A 12,342-nucleotide genomic window follows, 5' to 3' on the forward strand; every position below is an offset into this window, starting at 1 on the left:
TCAGCAGAGAGACCTCAGTCTATCAGAAGCCGAGGCCAGGACTATAGCTAAAATGGAATTTGAAGCTGCAGCAAAATTAGTTATGTTGGAAACTTTAAAGCTGGGTGTAGAAATGAGGCCAAATCGTCTGTGGGGATATTACCTTTATCCAGACTGTTATAACTATGATTACAAACAAGACCCACAGAATTATACAGGAACCTGTTTAGATATTGAAATAGAAAGAAATAATGAGCTTAACTGGTTGTGGGAGGAAAGCACAGCACTTTATCCATCTGTCTATCTAGAGACAGCCTTAAGATCTTCCAGAAATGCCCGATTCTTTGTTCGCAACAGAGTTCAAGAAGCCATTAGAATTTCACATGTCTCTAATTCTACTCATCCCCTCCCAGTTTTTGTATATACACGTCCAGTATTCACAGATGTCCATGAGGAATACCTCTCTCAGGTGAGTGGAGCTAGATCTTAAATATTTCAAATTTAAGAGGAAAGAAGTTACCAGGTGACACTTATTTAGAAAATATGCTAAATATGAAAAAAAGCGTGTAGATTTTGCATAAAAATTATTCTGTCAAATAAATTTGATCAAACAGAACATTAAGAGGTCTATTTTCAAACCTTTCTCATTATGTTTATCAAATAGTGTTTTATTCTCTGAGTAGCTCTCACATTTAGCATAATACTGCAAAACATAATATGCAAAAGCATATTTGGTATATTGAATCAGAGGGAAGAAATTTGAGTCACTTCTTCCAAAGAGACTTAGTACAACTGATGCACCCTAGCAGAGATGCCACTAATCAGGGGAATCTTTTCCTAGTCATCCAGGCCATGAGGAATAGGGAGTTAAGAGGCTGTGGTCCAGCATTGTAGCTGGTGTCCTCTGACATCCTGGACAAAGCATCACCAGCTCTGTGGATACCTTCAAGGAGCCAGGGGTGCTGCCAGGGTCCCTGCTGGGCTCTTACTTCATCATTTAAATCCTGTAACCTTTAGATTTTTAGTTTTCATGTGTTGTGCCCTGCAGCAAGTTGGTTTTAACTTGTTCTTTTTCTTCCCACAGTCCCTTCCCATCCCAGATGGGCTTTAAGATTTTTTTAGGGCTGGGCTATTAGCTGACCCTAAAAGGAGAACTGACAGAAATAAATTTTCCAAACCAACCTCTGTAAAAGGCCAGAGCCATTCTCAAGAGAAAAAGGGATTCCTGTTGATGAAAGCTCCTTCACTTGCTACTTTTCTACTGTAACACTTTCTGGTAACTGAAATTATAATTAAAAAACCAACCAAACAAAACCTGCTTTCCAGCCTCTGCTTCAGGCAGCATTACAGAAACCAGCTATTACCAACTCATTGCCAGGAGGCAAAGCAGCAAAATGAAATTTAAAATGGTTGGAGAAATGTATATCATATGGCTAACCATTGGCTCAGTTTTACAGCCTTGTTTTTCTAACAAGATGAGATATATAAATTGGATATAGTTGGCAGCGTTTTCTGGCATCACCTGTGCAACTCAGTCCCAGAATAAAATAGTGTAATCGAGAGCAGAATGTCTGCACCATGTGTAATTGCTTGCTGTCTTCAAAGTAGTTATTTTGGATATGTAATTTACTATATGCATTATACTTTTTGCTCTTATGTTGTAACTTTCTTACTTTAGCATGATTCTTTGCATGGTTCCTTTCAGGATGATCTGGTAAACACCATTGGAGAATCTGCTGCACTGGGTGCTTCTGGAATTGTGATCTGGGGTGATATGAATTTAACACAAAATAAGGTATGCAGATTAATTACATAACATTTTTAAAGAGCAATAAAGTGGAAAGGATATAAAGCATTATGATTACTTACATCTTATAATTTACTTTAAACATTATGATTCAATATTGTCAGTAGTCTTCTCTAGTTAAAAAACAAGCACATTTGAGGCTTATGAATATTGTCACTGATTACACAGAATAAGAATTCAGTCTTTTAAAATACCAGAGTTGGCTCTGAGTAACTGGACAAGCTTCCATGATAATTGTAGGCAAGTTAGCATTTGTTTACTTAATTGGAGGAGATAATTCCTGTATCTTCATTACATTCCAGTCACAAGGTACAGAAAACAATTTATTGTGCTTGCCCAGAACAATTTTTAAGACACTTCTGCTTCTTAAAGTGGTACACTTAGCAATAATATTTGAAGCATGAGGAGTCAGCTCTGGCCTCTTCTCTGTGTTGTAAGTGGTACCTTGATTAATGTAATTGATCTGAGTCATAAGAGGAAAAAATGTATTTTTTTTAGAAAAGTCCAATACATAGTTTGAGAAAATTTTTTATAAAGATATTCAAATAAATCTTTTGAACTAGTTCATTATACCCAGGCAAGATAGATACAATAAACTACTGTTTGGGAAAACTCTTCTGAAGTCTTCTTTCAGCAAAGATATGAAACTCTTCAGCACTGCTGGGCCTCCTGTCACAGAAAGCATAGCCAAATAAACCTCTGCAGCTCTGGAAGTATGAAATTCCCAAAAGCATCCCAGTTTGACTCTTTTTTCTTTTTTTTTTTTTCTGTGCCTGCCTTTGAGAAAGCATACCAGTTGCATCTGAAGCTTTTTTGCTCATTACCCAAAAAACAGAACACAAAGGAGCAACAACTTTCATGGCTTGAATTTTGAGATTTGTATAAAAAAATACAATTTTTCACAGTCCAGCCAGACTATCTGTTAGTGAACTAATGGCACTTTTTTTTTTTTTACAGTTATCAGTCTTTTCATTGCCTTTCTGCAATGAAATATTACCATGAGCCTCACTCCTGCAAGAATTGCGTCAATCAGTATTTTCAGGCAGAGTTTTTTTATATATCCCTAAAATAGACCACCCCAAAAATCTACTCATACCTCAGATTCACTGCAGTGATCTCCGTAGGTGAAAATACTATCTCTTTCCACTTCTGATATTAGGCAAATGCTGAGGAAACATAGCATCAGAAACAAAGAGTTTGCAAAACTTCTGGTTATTAAACTGTGCCAAGCACACACAGAATATGCCAACTTCATGATCAATTAGAATGATCAATTCTCTTAGCATACTTTCAGTTTGATCATCCTCCCAAAATGCTTTCCATTAAAAAATGTTGTCAAAACTTCCTACTCCTGCAACCTAGCTATTCAGGTAAGGGGAAAACTGAAGTCTTACAGAGATATTTGATCAAAAACATATTTTCTCAGGCTGAAGAAGTGAGATTTTTTTTCAAGATCCCTTCAAGCTATTCAGGACACGTAAAAAGGAACTTTAAATGCATCTGATTCAAAATGCTACATAAAACATCCAGTTAAAATCAAGCTCAGTCTTCTACTTTCTGACATAAGTACTTTTCATAACATCTCCAACAACCACCCCACATAAATCTGGTGTGATCCCTAAGCTATATAGCAACTGCTCAGATAAACATGCCTCCAACAACCAGTTGTAACTGTTATCCAAACTGCAGGAGCAAAATTCATAGATATCCGCTACAGAACTATTAGTAGAAAGACAGCATTTTAATGCTTTCCATACTAAATACTGCAGACATGTTGCTTTTTTCACAGAACACCTGTAGGACTCTGGACAACTACCTGAAGAGGACTTTGACCCCGTACCTCATCAATGTCACGATGGCAGCTAGAATCTGTAGCCAAGTCTTATGCCAAGACTCTGGTGCTTGTGTACGTAAAAAATGGAACTCCAGTGACTATCTTCACTTGAACCCTGAGAATATTGTCATTCAAATGACAAAGGATGGAAAATACACTCTGCAAGGGCAACCAGCATTTCAGGATCTGCAAATGTTCATAGAAAAATTTGATTGTCACTGTTATGCAGGGCACAGTTGTGAACCTAGAGTTGATATAAATTACATCGATTACCTCCATGTTTGCATTTCAAAAGATATTTGCATTCACATATCCTCAAATTCACTTTCTAATATAGATGCCTCTGAAGAAAAGATCCTGTCTAACAGAACTGTATTTTCACTTACCTCTCAGAGTAAGGCGACATTATCTACACATCCTGAAATAGAAGATTTTCAGTCTACCTTCAGAAATAATATCCTCGATATAACAATTGCAGAATATAACACTCACACAGCTGCTACAGGATATGATTTAGAAGCAAATCATACTCGTACTTTCAGCAGTTCTTCATCCTGTAAAATAAGGATGATTAATCTGTGTTGTTTAGTTATAATTTTTAGAACCTTAATGTAAATAACCCATCAGAGTGAGAATATTCTTTCCCTTAGCTGTGTTTGACGTTTTAAAGGTTTTATTTAATCAGAAAAATCATTCTTGAAAGGCATAAACAGCAGCAACTCTGTCTTATCTGTATCAGGTAACTTTTTCTGTGACATTTCAGCTTGAATGTTATTTCTTCAGTTTAGTTCTATAAACTACTAACTTGTGCCAAAGATACACTGGTATATATATGTTGATTTTATCATATGAAAGGATAATCCAAAATAAGGAATATTTTTTTACCATTTACATTTTTAATAGTTATATTTGGAAAAAAAAAAGAAAAAGAAAAAAGCTGATAATCTGGTTTTGTATACTTCAAGTTAAATACATCTCAACTGGGATGTAAAGGAGTTTCAGCAGCCAACAGGTTTGATGATCTATGCAGGAATTAATTTCATTCCATATGAAAAATTATCTCTTAAAAACGTTTGGTTTAACTTTAGACCTGTGGGACTTTGCAGCATAAAATTTATCTGATTAATGGAATGCTTCTCTGCTTTTCACAGTACCTACAGGAACACTTGTGATTTTTTTTGGAATTAATTATACTCCTACCTTTTCAAGGGGTTCTACCTTTAATGTAAATGTTGACTTCAAATGTTACAGCTTCCTAATTTAAAATTTGAGCAGTAGCAGTTTATTCTGCTTTCTTTCTTCTTTCAAGCCTTTCCCCTTATTTCAGATGTCCCCTGTTTGGCTTTCAGTTGTTTTGTCTGGCCAAAACTCCCAACTAATCGGCCTCTGCACTCCCCACTAGCACTAGTCATCAGTTCTTGTTTCGCCAGCCAACCAGCCCTAGCAACTGGATAGGGCTGTTCAACATAATTTGGACAAAAGGCTGTGAGTGTGGGACCTTCTCTACTTCCTGAGCAGTCTCTTTGGTAGAAACCAGTTTGCTGCACAGGAAGACTCAGCAGTGGAGGCTGCAAGACATAGTGGTGCTGGGAACCTGGAGCTCCCTTTCTTCACTTCCAGTGCCTGTGATCCCCAGTCTTAAGATGACATTTTTCATCCAGCTGATGGAACACAGACTTAGTATTATTCATTCCTAAAAGCAATGTTAAAGAAGCAGAGGTACCTCAGAAGAGAACCACTCCCAGTTTCCTATCAATTCCAGTTATTACTTATGTATAGTCATTTTAAGCACTTAGAAGCATTTAACTGTAGTTCATTTGTTAAAATATCCTTTCCAGATTATTATGTCAGATGCTTAATAGACAGCTGGACTTAGGGGTGAAGAGTAGCTGCTGGCATGGATAGATTAAAAAGGTCTCCTTAAAGCTAGGCATGATCTGCATAAATAAATCACCACCTCCCCCCACAGATGCAACTTGCCTCACTAATGGCAATACCTAGGATTTCAATACAGTAGCCCTTTATTTATGAAAAGTTAAAGTCCAGATTTATCAGAACACACATATATCCATTGCCTTTGAATTTACTGGTTGTCAGTCGTAACAGACATGCAGAAAAATAGTAAAGGCTTTACATTTAACATGGAAAAATAATGTTTTATGGCTTTTGGACAACAAGTTATCAAGAGGAAGTGACAATTTTCCCATCATAGTTATGGTGTTCAGTCCACAAGTCAAAGCTATTTCTGCCATCAATATTCCAAGTAGAATAAAGAATAAAAAATATATATGTAGTGGACTGTCCACCACTAAAGAAGCCAGCTGTTTTTGATCACATCTGTAAAAACAGTTTCTTCACTGCAGTCTTGGTTATTGATTTTGGGTAAATAAAAACCATGGTATATCTTCTGCATAATTCCTGTATGTGAAGTCCCTCCCTTTCACACTGGACTTGTAAGAACCATCAAAGAGTTTCTGAACTCTGGAAACAATGGTAATGTCTTAGTGTATTTGTATTAATTACATTTAGAGTTTTTTGGCTTTTTGTTGGTTGTGGGTTTTTTTTCAGCACAACGATTTAACATTGTTAAAGTTTTATGCTGAGACAACATTCTAGTTCAAACACTGCATTGCTTTGTTTAACCACAAATTGGCAAAGGTTAAGCTTGTTTGTATCTAGTACTCTAAGGGATGCCAGATCTGCAGCACTTTGTCATAAGAGTTTGCAGGTTCACCTTTGCTTGCTGTAAATATTTTTGACTATCAGCCAAGCAACAGCAAGCAGAGCATCTGTGATAAGGGAACTGTGAAATCACCAGAAGAGGAGGGATGAGAAACTAAAATCACAGAAAAGCTTCAACAGAGCAGGACCTCCCAGAGAATGCAGAGGAAGCAAACTGCAGTGAAAGAGTGGAGCAGTGGGGAATGTGGACAGACCAGTCTCTACCCATTCAAGAGTTTTTATCTACCTGGTATTTAATACAGCCAACCCTTCCCTGAGGCCCACTGTAAAGATAAAGGAACACAATAACTGATATGTTAGATTAGACCTATCCTCTGATCCCATCTCTTATTATTCTGGAGACCAGCCAGGACAGAAGAGTAAAAGGAAGGTGATAGGAAAGCAGACTATTGCAATACACTGTCCACAGAATTGAGCCTTCCTAAAGTCCACCCATAAATATAATTTAGGATATTTATGTTACCTACATGTGTCTGCAATTCATGCTTTAAATCCTACATTGTCATGGTGAGATTCAGGCTGGCTACATGCTGTGTGAAATTACAGTATTTTCCAAATATATTATTTTGCTCTGTATTATGTTTGTCTTGCCCATATTCTTTGCTGAAGAGTCACTATGGAGTCAGTCAGTAAGGAAGGAGAAAAGATGGAAAACGGATGCCATGCCTTGCATTGCTGATGAGTATCTCATGTTCAAAGCCAAACTTGTACTCTCCTAAAGCAGACCCAAAAAAATGTAAAACATTCCACTTTCCATTCACTTCATTTCCTGTAATCATTAGCTGTCTCTGTAGCCTTATAGTTTCAATTTCTTATGTTTCTGTATTTTTCAGAAGATTAAATACTAGAGGAATGTTCATTTCACTTTGATTGCCTTTCATTATTTTGTACTTCTCCCTTTTAGGCAGAATTCAGGCTGACGATACTAAGGGGCTAGAAATGCTAAAATGGGTTTGATGAAGTGGTCTAAGTGACAGTAATTTGAAAGCACTACCTCCAGTGCCCTTCTTCAATGTCTAGAAATTTTACTAACATTTCAACTGAAATTCTACTTCACTGTCTGAAGAATCTGGATCTGGTTTATTGTGTTGCTTATCCTGGGACATTCAAAGACATTGGCACTTCTAAGTGAGATGGCTGTTGGCACTCAGAGAATCTGAAAAGAACTGAAATCATGGTCTAGTTCCAGCCTTACAGTTTCTTGCTTCTTTGTATTAAAAACAGCAACATGGAGAGAGATTTTGAGAGACAGGTCAATGAGATCACATTGTAGGCAGCCTAGGATGTGACTAGCATCCCAAGGAGTCCAGCAAAAAATTGCTTTAATCCCTTGCAACTCACTGGGAAACTCTGTTGTTTATATATCAGCAAATAATGATGTGGAAGATTTCAGACTGGTGCAATATGCACTAAACAACTCCCAGACACAGATTAGATTTGTACATGTGCTTATCCATCACTTTTCAATACAAACAACAAGACAACAAAGACAGTTACATACTTTAAAAACATATTCCATCATGAAGCATTGATGGCTTTTTTAAGAAGACAACTGAATTCCATCCTTCAAGCATACACACTTAAAACTTACTTGAAAGGTTTTCAGAGTGTGCTTGTCCAGGTCCTTTTGCACTGGCAGATATTGATTATGGCTAAGCAAACAGCCTACAAAATTAGGGTCTGAGATTTCAAGACAGGGTCATGAGTTTCTTTCCGAACAATAACACTGATACAAAGCAATGCTTATTGCTTTGTGTTAAAAATAAACAAATAAATACTGCTTTGCGAAACAATAACTTCATCTTTCTTAAAGAAGTTTCTTTTCTGTTGTTCCTTTTTGGCATTTTTTTCACCCTGTCCTATTGAAAACAATTGTGTAGGTGCCTGGAAACAGATTCAAAGAGCATATTGGTCAAACTTCATCCCTTAACTTCATCCTTTAACACTACTGAATGTTTCCCAGCGTGTGGCTATCCCAAATGTTTCTATTCTTCTGGAAAGACTCCACTGAAATTTAACCTAGCACCATGGTATTTTTCTTAATTATGATAGTAATGTAAATATACAGTATTTGAAATCAATCCTAAGCTTTTGTGTATACCAGTCAAGGATCTGGGTCTTTAGAGAACAGTTCCATCATTACAGGTGTTCTGAACTTTTCACAGCTACTTTTCTCTTCACTGTCAGCAGTACTTGGGACTGAAAACTCCTGCATTTGTTGTTATGAAAAAGTGAAGGGCAAGGAGGAAAAGGGCACATATCAATATGAGCATCCTTAAGGGAATAACTTTGGATTTCATTATATTCACTAGTGACTTACCAGCATCATGGCATATTGATCATAGCTCTCCTTGGCCAGTAGTAATTAGATGACATTTTTCAGTGTATGCTTGTAAATCCCTCAGTTTATAACTGATAAGGTATTTATTGATTAGTAATCAGACACAAAAAGACAGTGTGAAAATGAATGTGAATCACTACTTTATATATTCAGCCAAGATTTGTTTCTATGCATACAATTCCAGAGCATGGTGTTCAGCTGCATATTTATGCAGACATCAGAAAGCATGCAGTCACCCTTCTCTGCCTTTGTTTTCATCTCAGAAAACATATTTATTCAACAGAACTCCAAGACTGTGCAGAAGAAATGTACCATATGTTGGCAGTCTCCTTCTGGAGCACACTGCTCCCTCAGACTACCAGCAGGTTGCAACAAGATGATGGTTTGCCAGTGTCAAGCGATGATTTCCTCAGGCAGGGACCCAACAACCACCCTTTTAAAGGGACGCTAAGGGCACCCTGCAGTCCCATAATGATGATATTGCTAATGTCACAAAAAAAGCATGAAGTACCTCACTGCTGGCTATAAGTCCTATGCTCTGTTTCAGTTTTCATGCTGCATATACCAAACTTAGGTATGCAAAATGCAGAGGCTTTGAGTTATAAAACTTAATCTGTTCCACTCTGTCAGTGTAACAATCCTTACAGAAACCCTTTTCTGCTCCTTCCCTCACTGGAGTATGAGAAAAAAGAAGATATATACTAAGGAGTATCTAAGGCTCCAGCCAGCAGAGGACATGGATGATGCACACACTAGCAGGTACATTACACTTTAACTGAGAAGTTCAACACAGTCCTCCTGTTCTCTTTAGCAAAGCAGCTCCTTGACTCTCGCCTACAAACAGAAGACTAGTCTCTCCCTAACACAGTGCCTCATTAACAGGAAAGATACTCAACTTAATCTACAGGGTTGTCTTCCCAAACATCTGGTATATTAGGACAAACTTGAAAATAACCGAGTGAGACATCATCTCTTCTCATGCTCTCCTCCCTGGAGATTTCATTCAGCCCAAGGCTTCTTCTCATTAAGATCTTCAGCTGTCACTAAAATACATGCTTAAACTACAGATAATGTGATCTGATCTCTTTGGTAGTACTCCACACTAAAGATGTGGGTCCCAAACATATTGTCTCTACCCAAATATGGAAATACCTGGATTGACAATGTTGTTTTACATCAAGCTTTGCTGACTATGTATTTATAGCATTACAATTGCTGTCACCTGAAATGCAAGATCCATTGTTACAAACTTTTATAGCACAAATAAGTCTATGCAATGGAGTAAGCTGCTTTACTATCACTTCAGAGACAGCACTTGAAAGACTCAATATGCTAGGTGCTACATGGGCCCATAACACTGCTAAAGTGATCCTGAAGTGTGTAAATCTCAATAGACAAGACAGAAAAGCGAAATATTTTATCAGTGGGTAAATGTTTCCCAGAAAGATGAAGCTGCTTGTCACACAGGATAATGAATTGTGGCGTTCTGTGTCCCAGCTCAGGCTTTTTGCTGCAAGAACAAATGCCCTCTGAGCTGCTAATTGTAGCATGGTAACAATAAGATACTATATTACCAAACAGTCTGCAAAATAAAGACTTGCCTTCCATAGTCATACAGTTCCCCAAAAGATAAATTTTAAACCAGCATAAGAGCTCTTTGAACTTGGACAAACCCTCCAAGACTTTTTCATTTATCACATTTTGATGCCCTTGAGACCGCAGGACTTCAGTCTGTACAGCTGAACTAATGTTTTAGAATTTACCTGCCCATCCTCTGCTGGCCTTTTGTAAGGATATGACTGAAAGGTATTTTTTTCAGAATATGTTGCTGTACCTGCAATATGTTGTTTCTTTAAGCTCCCATCCCTATGAGCCTTAAGTACTATTGCAGAATTTAAAAACTTCTGGAAAAATTATTGCAAAAATAGACTGCTCTTTTAGATCAGTTTTCCTCTCTGCAGTAGTTGGAACCTCTTCATTCACAGAAACCACTATCAAAAATGGAGTGTCTTTCTTACACACATCACCAGCTGGGTGATCTATGGAGATGGTAGAAATTATTGTATTTTTCAGTTTTGAGGCAGCCAGAAACATCTCAACTATTCACTCAAAATTTCATAATTGCTTTGGCTAAAGCAAGGTTTTAAAAACAACAAGATACACAGCAGAAAAATAAAATAATAATGTTTTGGCTGTTAATTATTTCCTGAGATCCTTTCATCCGCCCAACAGAATAACCCATTTTCTCAATGTCAGCTTTTTCATCCATGTCTCCAGTGATCCTCCCAGTTATGATTACAGTAAATGTTAATCAGCCAGTAAATCTGTGCCTGTCTGAGGCAAGGATGTATATATGTACTGAACAGCCACCCAGCTGCTAACAAGTGGAAAGTGAAACAGCAGAGGTCTGCTACAGTTACCCTTTATGCAGGACCTGATCATATTCCTCTCAAAATGCGTCAATGTTAAGAGTAGCATCCAAAATTCTGACTCTAACACAAACTACCAAAGCTGGGACAAAGGGAGTACCTGTATCAAGAAGCCATATTTTATGCTACTGAGGGGAAACAAAAAAAAAAAAAAAAAAAAAAAAAAGGCTCTTTTTCTTTGTTTGGGACTCATGACTTAAAACCTGCATACTTTCTGCCAGAATTTTTATTAAGGGAAACAATGAAAAAGAATTCCCTAACTTTACCAGTGGATGCCATGACCAGCTCCTATGTCCTTTTTCCTTCTGGAAATGCCCAATTAAATTTACAAAGGTAAATTAAGTAGCTGTAAAAGAAAATAATAAAATAATTAGTGTGAGTAATTTTAACTGTATCTACAACCAGGGCATGAAAAAGCATAATGTTTTTTACTTTTAAAGCTAACCCGGAATCAGCTGCTCTTGACAGCAAAGTCACAAGAGCTTCCAGTTTTTGCGGTCTGACTGATGTAACCAATGAGGTTTGTCAGAAATTGCACTCTCTAAGTGCTCTCTAAATAGAGCACAGAAAACCAAATTTCAAAATATTTTTATGAATTCGCTGTGTACAAGTCATTCATCAATCAACACCATTAGCATTGTAACAGAGCATCACATATAATTTCAATTTCGGAGACTGGCAGGTGGATACGAGCGAAGTGTGAGCTATTTATGGGGAAAACAAGCCCCTCTCTCACGCTGCGTGGCAAGAGCGTACACTGCGTGTCGCGCATCGAGCGCTGGCAGAAGGTTCCTCGGGAAGTGGCCTGTCCTGTCACTGTCCACTACAAAAAACCACCATCACAAGCACCTCATTGGCGAGGCAAGGAAGCTAACGGAGACCCTCCAGACCTGTCAGAGAACCAAATAAAGCCATGGTAAGCCCTGGATCTGAAGGCCTGTCCCTACACCTACACGATGGAAGCTTCATGGGATGAGTGAGGGTTCTAAGGGCATGAGAACCGGCATCACTAGAGGTGGAGGACCTACAAAATCGATCTCGTCAAGGAAACCTAGTCCACCCACTCTCCCAAACCAGCACCGCAAATGCAGCCCTTGGCCATCCCTACCTGCTTGCTGGGTGCTGGACGCAGAGACCACGGCGCCAGGCCGCCCGGCCCCGCTCCCAGCAGGGACCAGCAGTTCCCCGCACAGTGCCCCGCGGTGCCAGC

General features: G+C 38.1%; 1 protein-coding gene across 1 annotated transcript in view; it reads left to right on the plus strand.

Moving 5' to 3' along the window:
- Positions 1-4,235, plus strand: part of SPAM1 (sperm adhesion molecule 1 (PH-20 hyaluronidase, zona pellucida binding)) — a 4,759-nt gene extending 524 nt beyond the window's left edge. The window contains exons 1-3 of the mRNA XM_010003387.1: positions 1-448; positions 1,685-1,774; positions 3,576-4,235. The exon at positions 1-448 is cut by the window's left edge and continues 524 nt beyond it. Coding sequence (XP_010001689.1) covers positions 1-448; positions 1,685-1,774; positions 3,576-4,235 — 1,198 coding nt within the window. The remainder of the gene's footprint in view (positions 449-1,684; positions 1,775-3,575) is intronic.
- The last annotated feature ends 8,107 nt before the right edge of the window (positions 4,236-12,342 follow it).

Source organism: Chaetura pelagica, unplaced genomic scaffold (genome assembly GCF_000747805.2).
Source record: "Chaetura pelagica isolate M959 unplaced genomic scaffold, ChaPel_1.0 scaffold57, whole genome shotgun sequence".
Classification (NCBI taxonomy): domain Eukaryota; kingdom Metazoa; phylum Chordata; class Aves; order Apodiformes; family Apodidae; genus Chaetura; species Chaetura pelagica.